Source organism: Pituophis catenifer, unplaced genomic scaffold, assembly GCF_029215685.1.
Source record: "Pituophis catenifer annectens isolate HBS135680 unplaced genomic scaffold, rPitCat1.0.hap2 SCAF_3, whole genome shotgun sequence".
Lineage (NCBI taxonomy): Eukaryota > Metazoa > Chordata > Lepidosauria > Squamata > Colubridae > Pituophis > Pituophis catenifer.
In genome coordinates this window covers 215,249,928-215,267,129 of record NW_027256883.1, presented here as the reverse complement: position 1 = coordinate 215,267,129, position 17,202 = coordinate 215,249,928, and the positions used below count along the sequence as shown (strand labels likewise).

At 47.4% G+C, this 17,202-nt stretch overlaps 1 protein-coding gene across 1 annotated transcript in view; it reads right to left on the bottom strand.

Moving 5' to 3' along the window:
* The window catches only part of TGM2 (transglutaminase 2), a 69,765-nt gene that overhangs the window by 10,078 nt on the left and 42,485 nt on the right, over window positions 1-17,202 (bottom strand). The window contains exons 7-10 of the mRNA XM_070941864.1: window positions 15,648-15,783; window positions 10,054-10,157; window positions 7,234-7,473; window positions 4,222-4,485 (exon numbers count right to left, since the gene is read on the bottom strand). Of these exons, the coding sequence (XP_070797965.1) occupies window positions 4,222-4,485; window positions 7,234-7,473; window positions 10,054-10,157; window positions 15,648-15,783 (744 nt within the window). The remainder of the gene's footprint in view (window positions 1-4,221; window positions 4,486-7,233; window positions 7,474-10,053; window positions 10,158-15,647; window positions 15,784-17,202) is intronic.

The window sequence follows — 17,202 nt, the reverse complement described above, 5'->3', positions numbered from 1 at the left end:
ATGGATGGATGGATGGAGGGAGGGAGGGAGGGAGGGAGGGAGGGAGGAGGGATGGATAGATAGATAGGTGGATGGATGGATGAACAGACAGACAGATGGATGGATAGATAGATAGATAGATAATAGATAGATAGATAGATAGATGGATGGATGGATAGATGGAGGAGAGCTCTGAGCCATCCCAAAGGTTATTTCAGTCCCTCCCCCACCAGCTGCCTGAAGTCCCTCGCCCACCTTCCCTTCTCCTCCTGATTTACACAAAGCCACCAATGATATTATATACTCTTATTTATTTATTTTTTTGATGATTTGATCTGTGTATCTTTTATGTTTTATTTATATGTCACCCATCTAAAGCGACTCCGGGGGCTCCCTCAATTAATTTCTTAAAACAACGTGCAGATCATTCACAACTTACAACCATTCATCTAGTATTCCGTTCGCAGTTACAACAGCACTAAAACAAGTGACTTACGACTGTTCCTCGCACTTATGACCATCACAACATTCCCCGCGGTCACATGACTTAAACTTGGGCCCTTGACGAGCAGTGGGTATTTACAATGGTTGTAGCTTCCCAGAATCGCGTGATCCACATTTGCGACCTTTCCAGCTGGCTTCACACAAGCAAAATCAATGCAGGAAGCCGGATCTGCTTAACAACCATACAGTGATTGACCATACCGACTGCAGTGATTCGCTTAAGAACCGTGGCAAAATGGTCATAAAATCAGCCACCTTTCTTAGCATCCCGGGGTCACGCAATCCCCCTTTGCGAACATCCGATAAGCAAAGTCAATGGGGAAGCCGGATTCACTTAACAACTGTGTTACCCACTTAACAACCGCAGGTATTGACTTAAGAACGGTTTCCCCACCACAGTCATTTAATTCAATTGAGTCAGTTCAGACACCGCTGGAGTCCAGACCAGCTCTGGGTGCTGCATAATGAAACCGAGAGAATAAGAATAAACGGCAAGGATCGTGAAAGGCGTAGGGAGGAAGAAGGTCCAGCAATCCCTAACAAAACCCCATGGATTTCTATCAGAAAATGCTCCGCTGGGTTTCTTCCTTCAGAGACCCAACTGGGCATCTCACGGCTTCTTAAGACTTTTGCTCCCTCAAAGCAGCCGCGAAGGAGTTTTAAACGCCAGGCATTTAATTCTGGGAGGTCAACCGGAGGTTGGAGCAGTTTTTCTGCTCTACCTAAACTCTTAAAATAGCCGAGCGCAGGCAGATCTGAGCTCCCCTTGGGGGGTCAGTTTGGAGCCCTTCCCAGCTATGGAAAAACCACGTCATGCTTTCCTGGGGAGAAAGGGGGAGAGAGAGAGCAAAGGACCGGCCTTGCCCAGCCTTGCCTCCCGCTTTTGATTCCAAAAGGTTTCTGCAGAGTCTGGACCTCAGGGGCAAGCTTTATCCAGAGGAAGGAATACCTGGGCATCCGAAGAAGCTCATGCATATTGCTTGTCCTTCTGTCCCTGTTGCTCCCCAGGAGCTGAGCACCAATTCCTGCAATGCGGAGAGCTGGAAAGATCTTTCTCTCTCTGTGTCTGTCTGTCTCTTTCTTTTTTCTCTCTCTCTCTCACAAACACATACTTTCTCTTTCTCTCTTTCTCTCTTTCTCCCTCTCTCTCTCACACACACACTCTCTCTCTCTCTCTCTCTGTGTGTCTCTGTCTCACACATATATACACACTTTCTCTTTCTCTCTTTCTTTCTCTCTCTCTTTCTCCCTCTCTCTCTCTCACACACACACAGACTCTCTCTCTCTCTCTCTGTGTCTCTGTCTCTGTTTCACACATATACACACTCTCTTTCTCTCTTTCTTTTTCTTTCTCTCTCTTTGTCTCTCTCTCCCACACACACTTTTTCTTTCACTTTCACTTTCTCTCTCTCTCTCTCTCTCTCTCTCTGTGTGTGTGTGTGTGTGTGTGTGTGAGAGAGAGAGAGAGAGAGAGAGAGAGAGAGAGAGAGAGAGAGAGAGAGAGAGAGAAAGAAATGAAAGTCGCCACGATGTAAAAAAGATGTGGAGACTCTAGAAAGAATGCAGAGAAGAGCAACAAAGAGGATTAGGGGACTGGAGGCTAAAACATATGAAGAACAGTTGCAGGAACTGGGTATGTCTAGTTTAATGAAAAGAAGGACTAGGGGAGACATGATAGCAGTCTTCCAATATCTGAGGGGCTGCCCCAAAGAAGAGGGGGTCAAGCTATTCTCCAAAGCACCTGAGGGCAGGAGAAGAAGCAACGGGTGGAAACTCATCAAGGAGAGAAGCAGCCTAGAACTAAGGAGAAACTTCCTGACAGTGAGAACAATTAACCAGTGGAACAGCTTGCCACCAGAAGTTGTGGGTGCTCCATCACTGGAGGTGTTTAAGAAAAGACTGGAGAGCCATTTGTCTGAAATGTAAAGAGTCTCCTACTTGAGCAGGGGGCTGGACTAGAAGACCTCCAAGGTCCCTTCCAACCTTGTTATTCTGTAATTCTACTGTTTTTTGACAGGTTTGGGGCAGATGCTGATGCTGACCAATCCATTACTCCCCCCATCACGTCTTTTTCTCAGTCTCCAAGGGATGCCCCTGCAATAAATTTGCAGCAGGAGGCAACCTGCCAATGTCGAAGTCCAGGCACAGCGTAGGGCAGACAGACAGACAGAAGCACTGCACTTGTAAACACCAACCAGAACTCAAAAGACGCAATGAAAACTGCTTAATTGCACAACGCAGGGACACAATCTGTGAGCAACCTAGAACAAGTGAAGTCCCAAAAGGGCTTCCAGAGAATTTCTGGAAGGTTTTGCTGGCTGGGGAATTCTGGGAGTTGAAATCCACAAGTCTTAAGGTTGCCAAGGAGATGCTGCACGCCTCTACTCTTATGTGGTCAGGAGCCTGAACAACTGTGCAAAAACTTTACCAGAGGTAAAACGCCATCTGTTTGGCACACAAAGGAAAGTTCGCTCAGGTGTCAGAGCCAAATTCACCATCAGGCCTACAGACATCCTGACCCACATTCTTCTACTTTGCCCCTCCTGTTCCCCCCCTCTCCCCCCCCCTCCTGAGCATGATGGACGAGCGAGCCCGACAATCAACTCTGCAGCCCAACCCATGCACAAGCCTACTGTGGAAAGAATTTACGAATTCATATAATGGGGTTAGAAATATTGTACAGGGAAATCATACAGTCAATTAATCCAAGTCTCCACGAAGTTACTGATTAGCAGCCTCCGAAATCCTTTTAAACTTTCTTAAACATGAGAATTAAACACTGATGTCAAATTATAAACACACGCAAGCAAACCTACGAAACTCAGTTAAGACCATGTAAACATAATTATCATGCTTGCAGTTCAAACAGAGAGACTCAATCCACTTCTCTTGATTTACAGTAGTGGCCAAAATTGTGGAAACCTTTCAGGAAAAGTGTATTTTTTGAGGTTTGATGGCTAATAACACCAATTTTTTGGGAGTTTCAAGATAATCCTATTCCACTGCTGTGATGAATGGCCTGGGAATAGCCCAGACCTTCACCCAATGGAAAATCTATGGAGCCGACTCAAGAAACTGGTTAGTCAGAAGCGACCCAGCAATAAAACCCAGTTAATAGAAGCCATCGTTCCATCTTGGTTTCACATTAGAATGGCTGCAGAACTCAAAGACTTGGTTCACTCCATGGGAAGACGTTGTAAGGCCGTTCATTCATGCTAAGTATTAACTGACGTGATAATTTTTCTATATCTTGCTTTTTCTACGTGTTTCACTTTTCTTCTTTATACTGTAACTGCTATTCTAATAGCAAATCCTTCATAAAAGGATTTATTGCATTACATTCTTGATTAAATTACCTTTCCATTGATATATAATTTTATGGTACTACTCCAAAAAAAAAAAAGTGGTGTTATTAGCTAGTTTTAGAAAAGACATTTTTCCCCAAAAGGTTTCCACAATTTTGGCCACTACTGTAATTAACTTCTCTGGCTCAACACCCACCCACATCCCTCAAGGGTCACCCCAGAACCAGCACGTACCCACTTCCACTCCCCTCAAGACCCAAAGACCAAGGACAAGCTCCCCTATGAAGCCCCATTTTTCTGCAGCTGACACCCCTCTTTCCTTTGGGGACTAAATAATTCTCCTTTCCTCCCAGCTGTCTGGATTTCATTTGGATTTATTCCTGCGCAATATCCCAGCTGGAGTTGGAACCCCGAATTCTTCTTCTGACGCTACCTGCGTTGGGATCCAGGCTGACGTTCAACAGGTCCTTGTACCCGCATTCGGCGCCCAGCTCCCCGTTGTAGCTGACGGTGGCGGCCGAGATCCTCAGCCGGCAGAGGCGTTCCTCGGGCGTGTTGTTGTTGATGACCACAAAGACGTCGAAGTCGCACCCGTTGTTCATCCCCTCGGAAGCCTTGATCCTGAGGGCCAAACCTTCCTCCTCCGTGGCCTGGGTCTCCTCGTGCTTCTCGAAGGAGGCTCTCTCCTGCTCTGAATCTGCAGCCAAAACAGGAGCAAAGAAACCTGGAAAATGTCCTCTTTTGGGGGTGGGGTGAGGTACCCAGAGGCAGCTTCTCTCCCCCCAACACCGTAGGAGGAACGCTGCCCAAACCAGGGGTGAAATGCTCCCGGTTCGGACCGGATCGTCCAATCCGGTAGCGATGGAGGTGGGTGATTCAGAGAACCGGTAGCAAAAATCCCTGCCCCCCCCCCATGCCCAGCTGAGCCGCACAATCATCAGAGGCTTTTTTTTTTACTTTTAAAAGCATTTTTTCTACAACCTCTTTGGCTGAAAAAATGCTTTTAAAAGTAAAAAAAAAAAGCCTCTGATGATCGCGTGGCTCAGCTGGGATCATCAGAGGCTTTTAAAAGAAAAAAAAACACCTTTTTTTCTTTTAAAAGCCTCTGCCGATCAGGCAACTCAGCTGGGATCGTCAGAGCCTTTTGAAAGCATTTTTTTACAACCTCTTCGCTAAAGAGGTTGTAGAAAAAATGGTTTTAAAAGTAAAAAAAAAAAAGTTGGCCACGCCCACTCAGTCACATTACCCACCATCACCACCAAGCCACGCCCACAGAACCGGTAGTAACTAATTTTCGATTTCACCACTGGCCCAAACCCAACTTATTTCCAAAGAAACTCTGCACGCTGAGCTGGGTTGTTTTGTTGCAGATGTTTCATTGCTCAAATTACGTCCAAGTAGTCCTTGACCTACAACAATTCGTTTAGTGACCGTTTGAAGTTACAACAGCACTGGAGAAAAGTGATTTATGACCATTTTTCACAGTTATGACCGTTGCAGCCTCCCCATGGTTACGTGATCAAGATTCAGATGTTTGCCAACTGATGGTTTAAAGGTAAGAATTCCCCTCGCACATATGTACTAGTCATTCCTGACTCTAGGGGGCGGTGCTCATCTCCATTTCAAAGCCGAAGAGCCAGCGCTGTCCGAAGACGTCTCCGTGGTCATGGGGCCAGCAGGACTCAATGCCAAAGACGCACGGAACGCTGTTCCCTTCCCACCAAAGGTGGTCCCTGTTTTTCTACTTGCATTTTTTTACGTGCTTTCGAACAGCTAGGTTGGCAGAAGCTGGGACAAGTAACGGGAGCTCACCCCGTTACGCGGCACTAGGGATTCGAACTGCTGAACTGCTGACCTTTCGATTGACAAGCTCAGCGTCTTAGCCACTGAGCCACTGCGTCCCACAACTGATGGTTTATTAATATTAGTATTATTATTAATAATAATTATTATTAAATGCTAATTAATTAATAATATTAATTAATAATATTAATTGATATTAATGACGGTCGCAGTGTCCTGGGGTCACCTGATCCCCTTTTGGGACCTTCTGATGAGCAAAGTCAGTGGGGAAGCCAGATTCACTGAACAACCCGGTCACTAATTGAATAATGGAAGTGATTCGCTTAACAACAGTGGCGAGGTAGGTCGTAAAACGGGGGCCAAACTCACTTGACAAACGTCTCGCTTAGCAATGGAAATTTTGAGCTCAGTTGCGTTAATAAGTCCAGGACTCCCTGTAACGTCATCGCTGCGCTTCAACCCTGAGCAACAAATATTCTCCTTTATTGAAACTCTGCACATGCTTAAGAGCTGCAGATGGCCAACTGATGGTGGATGTGCAAAACAAAAGTACTACTACACCAATGTTGGTCAACCTCAGAGATTTTGACATGCATGGACTACAATTCCCATGATTCCCCAGCCGGCTGTGCTAGGCATTTCATTGCTCTAGGCCCGTGATGGCGAACCTATGGCACGCGTGTCACAGGTGGCACGCAGAGCCATATCGGTGGACACCCGAGCGTTGCCCTACCTCAGCTGCAGTGCGTATGTGTGCGCCAGCCAGCTGATTTTCAGGCCTTCTGGGCCCACTGGAAGTTGGGAAACAGGCTGTTTCCGGCCTCCAGAGGGCCTCTTGGGGTGGGTGGGTGGGGAAGGCTGTTTTAGCCCTCCCCAGGCTCCTAGAAAGCTTCTGGAGCCTGGGGAGAGCGAAAAAACGGGCCTACTGGGCCCATTGTGCCATTGCATGCCAAAAGAGGGGGGAACACGGGGGGGAGGGTGTTGCACATGCATGTGTGGGGGGCGGGGTTATGAATGATGGGTATGGGCACAGGTGTGCGTGACCCCCCGTGTTCCCCCCACTTTCGCCACGTGATGGCAAAAAGGTTTGCCATTACTATCCTAGGCATTTCTTCAGTATTTCTCAATATTTGGGCTTCCATTAAACATACTCAGAAGCCCATTAACAGGTGGTTCTCAATTTACGACTGATTCCTTAGCGCCGATTCGAAGTTACAACGGATCTCTCCAGGGCAACATCCAAGGCAGGCAGATTCAAAGTTCGGATGATCCTTCCCACAGTCCTATGATTGCTTAGCAACTGACTGGTACTTATGCCTGTTTCCAGTGACCGCATTCATGTGACCACAATTAATGTTTTGGCCAGAATCTGGCCTTTCTTTCCAGCAAAATGAAAACGAAAAGTAATACAGCCATGGTGGACAAATGGATTTGCTTAATGACGGCTGCGTTCACTTAACAACCATGATTCACTTCAATGGCCACCACCCAAAGGTCATACATTTGATCCTGTCCATGTGGGGATCCACCTAAGGATTGGCATTGAGTTATGATTGTAATTCCAGGCTCAATTACGGTCGTATTTCCTGCCCAGATGAGCTCATTGGTGCCCACCCAGTTTTCCCACGGCCCCTCCGAGTACCTTCGCCATGCTTGTAGGTGTGCGTGATGTCCTCCTTGGTGTCCTTCCCCACACTCTTGGTGCTGATCTTCTTGCCCACTAAGGTGGGGTGAGTGGTCTTCTTCCGGGACATGTCGCTCTGAAGCATCAGGAAGGCCACGTCGGCGTTGACCTCGGCAAAGACGAACTTCACATCGTACTTGAAATCCAGTTGTCCATCCTTGACGGCTTTCACCGGAGTTGGCCCACAGCAGTAGATTCCTGCGGAGGGAGCACAAAGAACATAGAAGAACAGGGTTGGATGGGATCTTGGAGGTCTGCTAGTCCAGCCCCTTCCTGGAGCAGGAGACTCTATATACCCATGATGGCGAACCTATGGCATGTGTGCCACAGGTGGCACATGGAGCCATATCGGCACGCGAGCGTCACCCTAGCTCATCTTCGGCGCGCATGCACAAGCCAGCCAGCTGATTTTCAGGCCTTCTGGGCCCACCAGAAGTCAGGAAAGAGGCTGTTTCCAGCCTCTGGAGAGCCTCTGGGGGAGGGAAGGCCTGTTTTTCACTCTCCCCAGGCTCCAGGGGCTCTCTAGGTCCCACTGGAAATCAGCAAACAGACTGTTTCTGGCCTCCAGAGGGCTTCCAGAGGGGTGGAGGTGGAGAAGACCCTTTTCACCCTCCCTAGGCTCCAAGAAAGCCTCTGGAGCCTGGGGAGGACGAAAAAATGGGCCTACTGGGCCCACCGTGCCATCGCGTGCCAAAAGCGGGGGGAAGGGGAGCTCAGTGGGGTGGGATGGGCATGTGCAGGGGGGTGGGGCGCATTGAATTCTGGGTGTGGGCATGGGCGCGCGTGACCCCCCCCACACTCTCCCCACTTTTGGCATGCGACAGCAAAAAGGTTAGCCATCACTGTTATATACCATTCAAGACAGATGGCAGTCCAGTCTCTTCTTAAAAGCCTCCAATGATGGAGCTCCCACCACTTCTGGAGGGAAGCTTTTACAGATTAACAGAGTTGGAAGGGACCTTGTAGGTCATCTAGTCCAACCCCCCGCCCAAGCAGGAGACCCTGAGCCATTTCTGACAGATGGCAGTCCAGTCTCTTCTTGAAAGCCTCCAGTGATGAAGCTCCCACAACTTCCGAAGGCAACTTCTGTTCCATCGGTTGATTGTTCTGACTGTCAGAAAATTCCTCCTTATTTCCAGGTTGAATCTCTCCTGATTCAGTTTCCATCCATTGTTCCTTGTCTGGCCTTCAGGTGCTTTGGAAAACAGGTTGACCCCCTTCCTCCTCTCTGTGGCAGCCCCTCAAATATTGGAAGATGCTCTCCTGTCTCCCCTGGTCCTTCTCTTCACTAGACTAGCCAGGCCCAGTTCCTGCAACTGTTCATCGTAACTTTTATTCTCCAGTCTCCTCATCATCCTGGTTGCTCTTCTCTGCACTCTTTCTAGAGTCTCAACATCTTTTTTGTAGTGGGGTGACATGATAGCAGTGTTCCAATATCTCAGGGGCTGCCACAAAGGAAGAGGGGGTGGGGGTGGGGTTCAAACTATTTTCCAAAGCACCAGAAGGCAAGACAAGAAACAATCGATGCAAACTAATCAAGGAGAGAAGCAACCTGGAATTGAGGAGAAACTTCCTAACAGGGAGGACAATTAACCAGTGGAACGGCTTAAGTTGCATTAACAGGGGCATACAATCAAGATCAAGGGAGGTACTAATACCACTCTATAAAGCCTTAGTAAGGCCACACCTAGAGTCCTGCATCCAGTTTTGGTCCCCACACCATAAAAAGGATGCTGAGACTCTAGAAAGAGTGCAGAGAAGAGCAAAGGATGATGAGGAGACTGGAGAATAAAACATACGATGAACAGTTGCAGGAACTGGGCCTGGTTAGTCTAGTGAAGAGAAGGACCAGGGGAGACACGATAGCAGCCTTACAATATCTGAGGGGCTGCCACAGAGCGGAGGGGTTCAAGCTATTTTCCAAAGCACCCGAAGGCCAGACAAGGAATAATGGATGGAAACCGAACAAGGAGAGATTCAACCTGGAAATAAGGAGAAATTTCTTAACATTGACAGTAATCAACCAGTGGAACAGAAGTTGCCTTCAGAAGTTGTGGGAGCTTCATCTCTGGAGGCTTACAAGAAGAGACTGGACTGCCATGTCTAGGGCCTCCTGCATGGTTGGACTGGATGACCTCAAGAGTCCATTCCAACTCTGTTATTCTGTTACTCTTTCTTTTCATTATACTGAAGGTAAAGGTAAAAGTTCCCCTCGCACATGTGTGATACTCATTCCCGACTTTAGGGGGCGGTGCTCATCTCCGTTTCAAAGCCGAAGAGCCAGCGCTGTCCAAAGACGTCTCCGTGGTCATGTGGCCAGCATGACTCAACGCCAAAGGCGCACGGAACGCTGTTCCCTTCCCACCAAAGGTGGTCCCTATTTTTCTACTTGCATTTTTTTTTACCTGCTTTCGAACTGCTAGGTTGGCAGAAGCTGGGACAAGGAACGGGAGCTTACCCCGTTATATGCGGCACTAGGGATTCGAACAGCTGAACTGCCAACCTTTTGATCGACAAGCTGAGCCACCATGTCCCCATTTCATTATACTAGACATACCCAATTCCTGCAACTGTTCTTTGTATTTTAAGCCTCCAGCCTTCTAATCATCTTCGTTGCTCTTCTCTCTGCACTCTTTCCAGAGTCTCAACATCCTTTTTGACATCATGGCTGGATGCCGTATTCCAAGTGTGTGGACTTGGCAAGTAACACTCTGGCCATCCCAGAGCCTCCCTTAGCCTTTAGGAGAGACCTGGTAACACAACCTTTCCATCACTTACCTTCACTCTTTTCCTGTGGAGTTGGGTCCAAGGCTTGCCAGCCGTCATAGCCGCTTGGGAGGTCTGGACGGGTCATCCAACATTCCACCCAGCAATGATAATTCCTGAGTCAAGAAGGGAAGGAGAAAGAATGATTGAGGAGATCTATGGACAGCCTCCTCCTCCTCCTTCACATTCCTTTTGAGGTCATACAGGGTGGAAATGTCCACCAGGCTCCCAGTGATTCATTCTCCACATTCTCCATCATCTACAGAACAAGGTGTTCTCATCGCAAATATGGAAGAAAAGGCCAGAAAGTACTGCTCCTCCTCCTGGTATCCATAAAGACAAAACAACAACAACAACAGCACCAAGCCTGGAGAACAAATGCATACAAAACCAGAATTGAGAAGACAGAAACAGACAGCAAGTGCCACCTCTGCAAAGAAGCGGAAGAAACAGTGGCGCATCTGGTTAGCTGCTGCCAGAAGATCGCCCAGAGGGACTACAAACAACGGCACGACAAAGTAGCAACAACGATGCACTGGGAGATCTGCAAGAAATACCCTTTGCCTCAGGGGTGAAATGTAAAATTTGTTACTACCGGTTCTGTGGATGTGGCTTGGTCGGGGGGGGGGGGTGACTGGGGTGGACGTGGCCAACTTTTTTTAAAAAAAAAACTTTTCGAAGCATTTTTTCTAATGCTTTGAAAAGCCTCTGCTGATCAGGCAACTCAGCTGGGATCGTCAGAGACTTTTCAAAGCATTTTGTTTACCATCTCTTTGGCCAAGAGGTTGCAGAAAAAAATGCTTTGAAAAGCCTCTGACGATCCCAGCTGAGCCACGTGATCATCAGAGGCTTTTTTTTTTTTTCAGCCGAAGAGGTTTTTAAAAGTAAAAAAAAAAAAAAAAAGAAGCCTCTGATGATCGTGCGGCTCAGCTGGGCATGGTGTGGGGGGGGGGGGGCAGTGATTTTTGCTACCGGTTCTCTGAACCACCCGCCATCATCGCTACTGGATCGGGCGATCCGGTCCAAACCGGGAGCATTTCACCCCTGCTTTGCCTGCAAAATGAGGACTGCTGGGATTATAAAATAGAGAAAGTCATTGAAAAATGAGACTTCTGTTTAGACTTCAAACAGACACCTCAGACTTAACCATTGTCAATAAGAAAGACCCAAAAAAGTCTGGAGAGTGGATGTGGCAGGACCTGGAGACAGCGGAGTAGAAGAGAAAGAACTGAAGAATATAACTAAATACAAAGACCCACAAATGGAAACAGAACAACAAAGAAAGCAAAGAATGTCCCAATAGGGATAGGCATTTTGAGTTCAATCCTAAAACATCTGGAACACCATTTGAACACCATCAGGACTGAGAAAATCCCCATCGGTCAACACAAAAAGCAGTTTGACTTGGAAGATTTTATATCCTACCTTTAATACTGTTAAGCCACATCTGCTCTCCCAGGTCCTTGGGAAGGACGGGATAGGTGGATAAAATGCCAGAGCCAGTCTAAACACCTGGCTGTGTAATTAACCCTAATAATAATTCTGGACATGTGGTAACAAATGGTCTAACCGAGTCAGGAGAGTTGGCTGAGTGACCACAGCCAGCAGCTGTTGACCCAGTGCTGGAAAAGGTGTTTACAAGTTGCAAACATATGTAGATTGAAAACCTAATTATCTGTTATTAATGACTGTGGCAGGAGCAAGCAAAGGGAGTTCCAATAGGGAGGGATAGGCACCTTGGCTGCAATCCTAAAACATCTGGAGCATATCTTGACCACCAGTGGCATTGACCAAATCCCCATTGGTCAATTGCAAAAGGCAGCTGTGCTCAGAACGGCTTATCTTCTACATCTAACATCATCAAATGACCACATCTGCCTATTCCAGGTCCTTGGGAAGGACTCGAGAGGTGGACAAAACTGCCAAAATCCAGTCTGAACATCCGGCTGGCTATGCAACGAACAACAACAAAAATAATAATAATAATACCATCGGCGTTGACCAAATCACCATCGGTCAATTGCAAAAGGCAGCTTGACTTGGAACAGCTCACATCCTGTGAGGTTACATCTAACCCCGTCAGACAGCCACATCTGTCTGTCCCACGTCCTTGAGAAGGACTCAACGGTTGGACAAAAATGACGAATCCAGTCTGAACATCTGGCTGACTGTGCAATCAACCATATATAATAATCGTCACGATCTTAAATTGCACAATTTGGGAGGCGGTGAAGGTTGTGGCCATGAGGAAGCTCCAGATCGTCCGAGTTAAGAAAGAGCTTTTGCTTCTTGTTGCTTCTGCCAGGGAACTGCAAAGCCCAATTAAGACGGTCAATGATCCAAACCAGGAGGATCAAGGCCTCTGGAGGGGTCACGGGCGGTCATGGCACCTCCCATGCCCCATGAGGTCATTCTGCCACAAGTCACGAGAGGATCTGGGCAAGAGGACCACGATGGGTGAATCTCTTTCCTAGTTATGGACTCCAGACTTCAGGCTTCTCTGTGGATTCCCATCCTCGTTTTTTGTTTTTTTTTTTTTAATTTGATTTATATGCCGCCCTTCTCTGGAGACTCAGGGTGGTTTACAATGCGTTAAGCAATAGCCTTCATTCTTTTGTATATTTTATACAAAGTCAGCTTATTGCCCCCACAAACTGGGTCCTCATTTCACCTACCTTAGAAAGGATGAAGGCTGAGTCAACCTTGAGCCTTGGCGAGATTCGAACCTGCAGTAATTGCAGGCAGCTGGTCTTAATAACAGTGTTTTAGTCTGCTGCGCTACCAGGGCTCCTATCTTCCTCCTCCTCCTCCTCCTCCTCCTCCTCCTCCCCCTCCCCCTCCTCCTCCTCCTTCTCCTCTTCTTCTTCTTCTTTTTTTAAATTTCATTTATATGCCGCCCTTCTCCGGAGACTCAGGGCGGCTTACAAGGCGCTAAGCAATAGCCTTCATTCTTTTGTATATTTTTTATACAAAGTCAGCTTATTGCCCCCACAATCCGGGTCCTCATTTTACCCACCTTAGAAAGGATGGAAGGCTGAGTCAACCTGGAGCCTGGGGAGATTTGAACCTGCAGTAATTGCAGGCAGCTGGTCTTAATAACCAGCTTAATAACAGGGTGCCTTAGACCACTGTACTACCAAGTTTCTCACGAGGATGCTAATTTGCGTTGCTGGCTGGGGGATTCTGGGAGTTGAAGTTCACCCATCTTCAAGCTACCAAGGTTGAGAAACACTGTGTTAATCTCTGCTCTTGTGGGTATTTTATTTCTGGCCAAGAAGTGCAGTGATCTTTTAGCTTTTGGATTGTCTCTTTTGAATGGTGTGTAAATGTGGTCCATCTCTATGTGCCCGTTGATGGCTGTTTTGTCTGAGTGCCGCTGGCTGGGGGATTCTGGGAGTTGAAGTCCACCCATCTTCAAGCTACCAAGGTTGAGAAACACTGCTTTAGGGGGAAGAGGTGGAGGTGAAAACCATTTGTGGACTTGCTTCCTAGTTTTCTAATTCCTGATCATTGTAATGTTTTTGTATTTGGGCTTTGGATGGCTTTGAATAGAGACACGGGAAGCATATAAAGGTAAGACAGTTCTCGACTTACAGCCATTCACTTAGTGACTGTTCGAATTTACAACAGCACTGAAAAAAGTGATTTATGACCGTTTTTCACACTTACGACCGTTGCAGTATCTCCAAGGTCACATGATCGAAATTGAACTGCTTGGCAACTGTCTCATGTTTATGACCGTTGCCATGTCCTAGGGACACATGAGCCCGGTTTGCGACCTTCTGACAAGCAAAGTCCATGGGGAAATCAGATTCACTTAACAACTGTGTGACTAAATGAACAAGTGCAGTAATTCACTTAACAAAGGCAGCAAGAACGGTCATAAAATGGGGCAAACCTCATTTAAAAACTGTTTTGCTTGCAGACCTCACTTAAAAACTGCTTGCCATGGAAATGGTGGGCTCAATTGCCGTCGTAAGTCGGGGACTGCTTATAAGCAAACAAACTCTGGATATCAGGGCCAGAGGCCTCCCTTGGGGATAGCTGAGCTCTCTGCTTTGCCTGAGGCTTCTTGGTTTATAAAAATAAAAATAAAAAGCAACGGTACTGATTTCCAAGAAGCCTTGAAATTGTCTTGGAAAGGTTTAGAGAAAAAGGACGTTATCCAGGACGGGGAAGGCCAATCCGTGGTAGAGGAAGCGTCATGCTGGCAAGATGCATTTTGGGAAGAGTAAAAAGACAAAAACCAAATGAATGAATTAATAAATTCATTCAAGAGCCTTGATAGTACAGTGGTTTAGTGCACCCTGTTATTAACAACAGCTGCCTGCAATTACTGCGAGTTCAATTCTCCCCAGGCTCAAGGTCGACTCAGCCTTCCATCCTTTCTAAGGTAGGTAAAATGAGGACCCGGATTGTGGGAGCAATAAACTGACTTTGTCTAAATATACAAAAGCATGAAAGCTATTGCTTAACGCATTGTAAGCCGCCCTGAGTCTCCAGAGAAGGGCGGCATATAAATCAAATTAAAAAAATAATAATAAAATAAATGAATGAATGAATGAATGAATGAATGAATGAATTAATTAATTAATTAATTAATTAATTAATTAAAAACAGAGCCTTTTGCTTAGGGAGGGAACAGCAAAGCCTCCCCAGCTCTTACACAACTCTTGAAAGAGAAATTAAAAATTATGGACTGGGAGATTAGCAATCAGACATCTGGAAAAAAAAATTAATGCTTTCTTTGCATTCTGACCGGGGGTCGCAAAGAAAAGGGAGAGAGGAAGTGAGCAGGGGCAGGGAGGAAACGGGGGCGGGGGGTGGGGAAAGGGGCTTGGGTGTCCCAGGACTGAGTCACACTGTCTCGCCTGTGGTGCAGACAGGACAGAGGGAGTTGTACAGGCGAGCCCAGCAGCTCCGTGTCCTGAAATGCAGGGGCAGCTTGTAAGGCTGGCTTCCTGCAGAAAAGGATGAGTTGTAGGACTGAGGATTGTGGGAGGGGAATTGTGTTAGCTTTGTGGTAGCCAAGAGTGTTAGTATTTGCTAGCCAATTAAAAGATTGGGGGTCCTTGGTGCTCTCTGAGCTGGGTTGTTTTCTTCCAGATGTTTCATTATACAACTAGGGAACATCATCAGTGGTAGGAGGGAGTGAGGAGGATGAGGAGGAGGGAGGGAGGGAGGGAGGGAGGAAGGAAGGAAGGAAGGAAGGAAGGAAGGAAGGAAGGAAGGAAGGAAGGAGAAGAGGAGGAGGACTATGTGGTCCTTGATGATCTCTGAGCCTGGTTTTTTCCTTGCAGACATTTCATGACCCGACTAGGGAACATCATCAGTGGTAGGAGGGAGTGAGGAGGATGAGGAGAAGGAAGAAGGGAGGGAGGGAGGGAGGAAGGAAGGAAGGAAGGAAAAAAGGAAGGAAGGAAGGAGAAGAGGAGGAGGACTATGTGGCCCTTGAGCCTGGTTGTTTCCTTGCAGACATTTCATGACCCAACTAGGTAATATCATCAGTGCTAATAGAGAGTGCAGTTTGATGAGAGGTAGGAGGAGGGGGCAGTTTGTCCCCCGAGCCCCCCCTGCTGGCCTTCCCACTCCCGCTCGTCACTCACCAGATGAGCTCCTTGTTCCCCCTCTGCAGCTTCCCGTTCTCGTCCAAATATTGCTCGATGATCAAGTTCCCATTCGTGTCGTGGGCAGAGTTATAGTTGGTCACCACACGAGTAGGGATCCCAAGGCACCGGAGCACTAGGAGAAGAAAACACCACGTTCAGCATCTCTTCTGCTTCCTGGCAGACTACCCCGACCCCAGACTCACCCTGGAAAGCCGAACAAAATGTCAGGTCCCAGATATTTCTACAGGGACGATGGCATTTTGGGGGGAGAAATTGGGGGGAGGAATGGAGTGGTCTCTATATGAAGTTTCTGTTTCTGTTTCTTGCATTCCTGTGTTAATCTCTATATGTAGTTTCTGTTTCTATTTCCCTGCAATGATATTGTCACTGCGTTTTTGTATTTACCAGATGAGCTCTTATTTTTGAACTTTCAGACTTACCGTCGCTTGCCAAGTTCTTATCAGTAAGCTAACTGCGCATGTCCACATTCTTTCACTTTCTTCTGTCTTTCTGTGTTCTCCAGCCAGGAGAGGTGGCCGGGAAAGCTTTGCCAAGATGTAATTAATTAGCTAGTAAGATGTTTTTGCTTCTTTATAACAAATAAATGAGTTTTTCTTAGAAAACGTATCTTCGGGTTTATTTTCTCAAGTATACTCCAAGGGAAAAGCCTCGATCCATTCTCTAAATCAAGGTGCAATTACCCAAAAGCAGAATGGGATTAATTGCCACCCTGACAGATATAGTGTGGGAGGGGTTTGGTTAGCATTGCTCTAAATAGCTGGTTGTAAGTGAGAAGCTCCAGTTCTTGCCTAGATCTCTTGTCATCACAAACCTTCCCATAAAAGATCCTTTTGGAACAGCTGCGGTTTCAAGAGTCCTGCTTTCTCAGGAAGATTGGAGAGGCGAGACCTCACAGCTCCTTTTAGGCTGGACTGTTTGTAAACTGACATTTGCATCCCTGCCTGTCTTCCCTGCCTCCAACATGCGGCTTTTCTCTCGGTGCCTCCAGGAGTTGGGGAGATTTTGATCTCCTAAACCAGTGATGACTAACCTTTTTGCCATTGCATGCCAAAACTGAATGAAGTACATGGGGGGGTCGCCCGTGCACGTGCCCACACCCATAATTCTACGCGCCCCAACCCCTGTGCCTGCGTGCGTGACACACCTGCGCTCCCCCCACTTTTGGCACGTGATGGCCTGGTAGTCCTGTTTTTCACCCTCCCCAGGCTCCAGAGACTTTCTAGGAGCCTGGGGAGGGCGAAAACGGTCTTCCCTGGAGGCTGGAAACGGCTCGTTTCCCGACTTCTGGTGGGCCCAGAAGGCCTGAAAATCAGCTGGCCAGCACGCACATGCGCACCGGAGCTGAGTTCGCGTGCCCACCAATATGGCTCCACGTGCCACCTGTGGCACGGGTGCCATAGGTTCGCCATCCCGGTCCTAAACTTTGGAGAGTGCGTGTGCCACACGGTGTGCAGTAATCAAACAGGTGGAAAGGAAGTAGCAGAACTCAGACACAAAGTAAAACACTGGGTCAGTCGAAAAGGGACTCAAA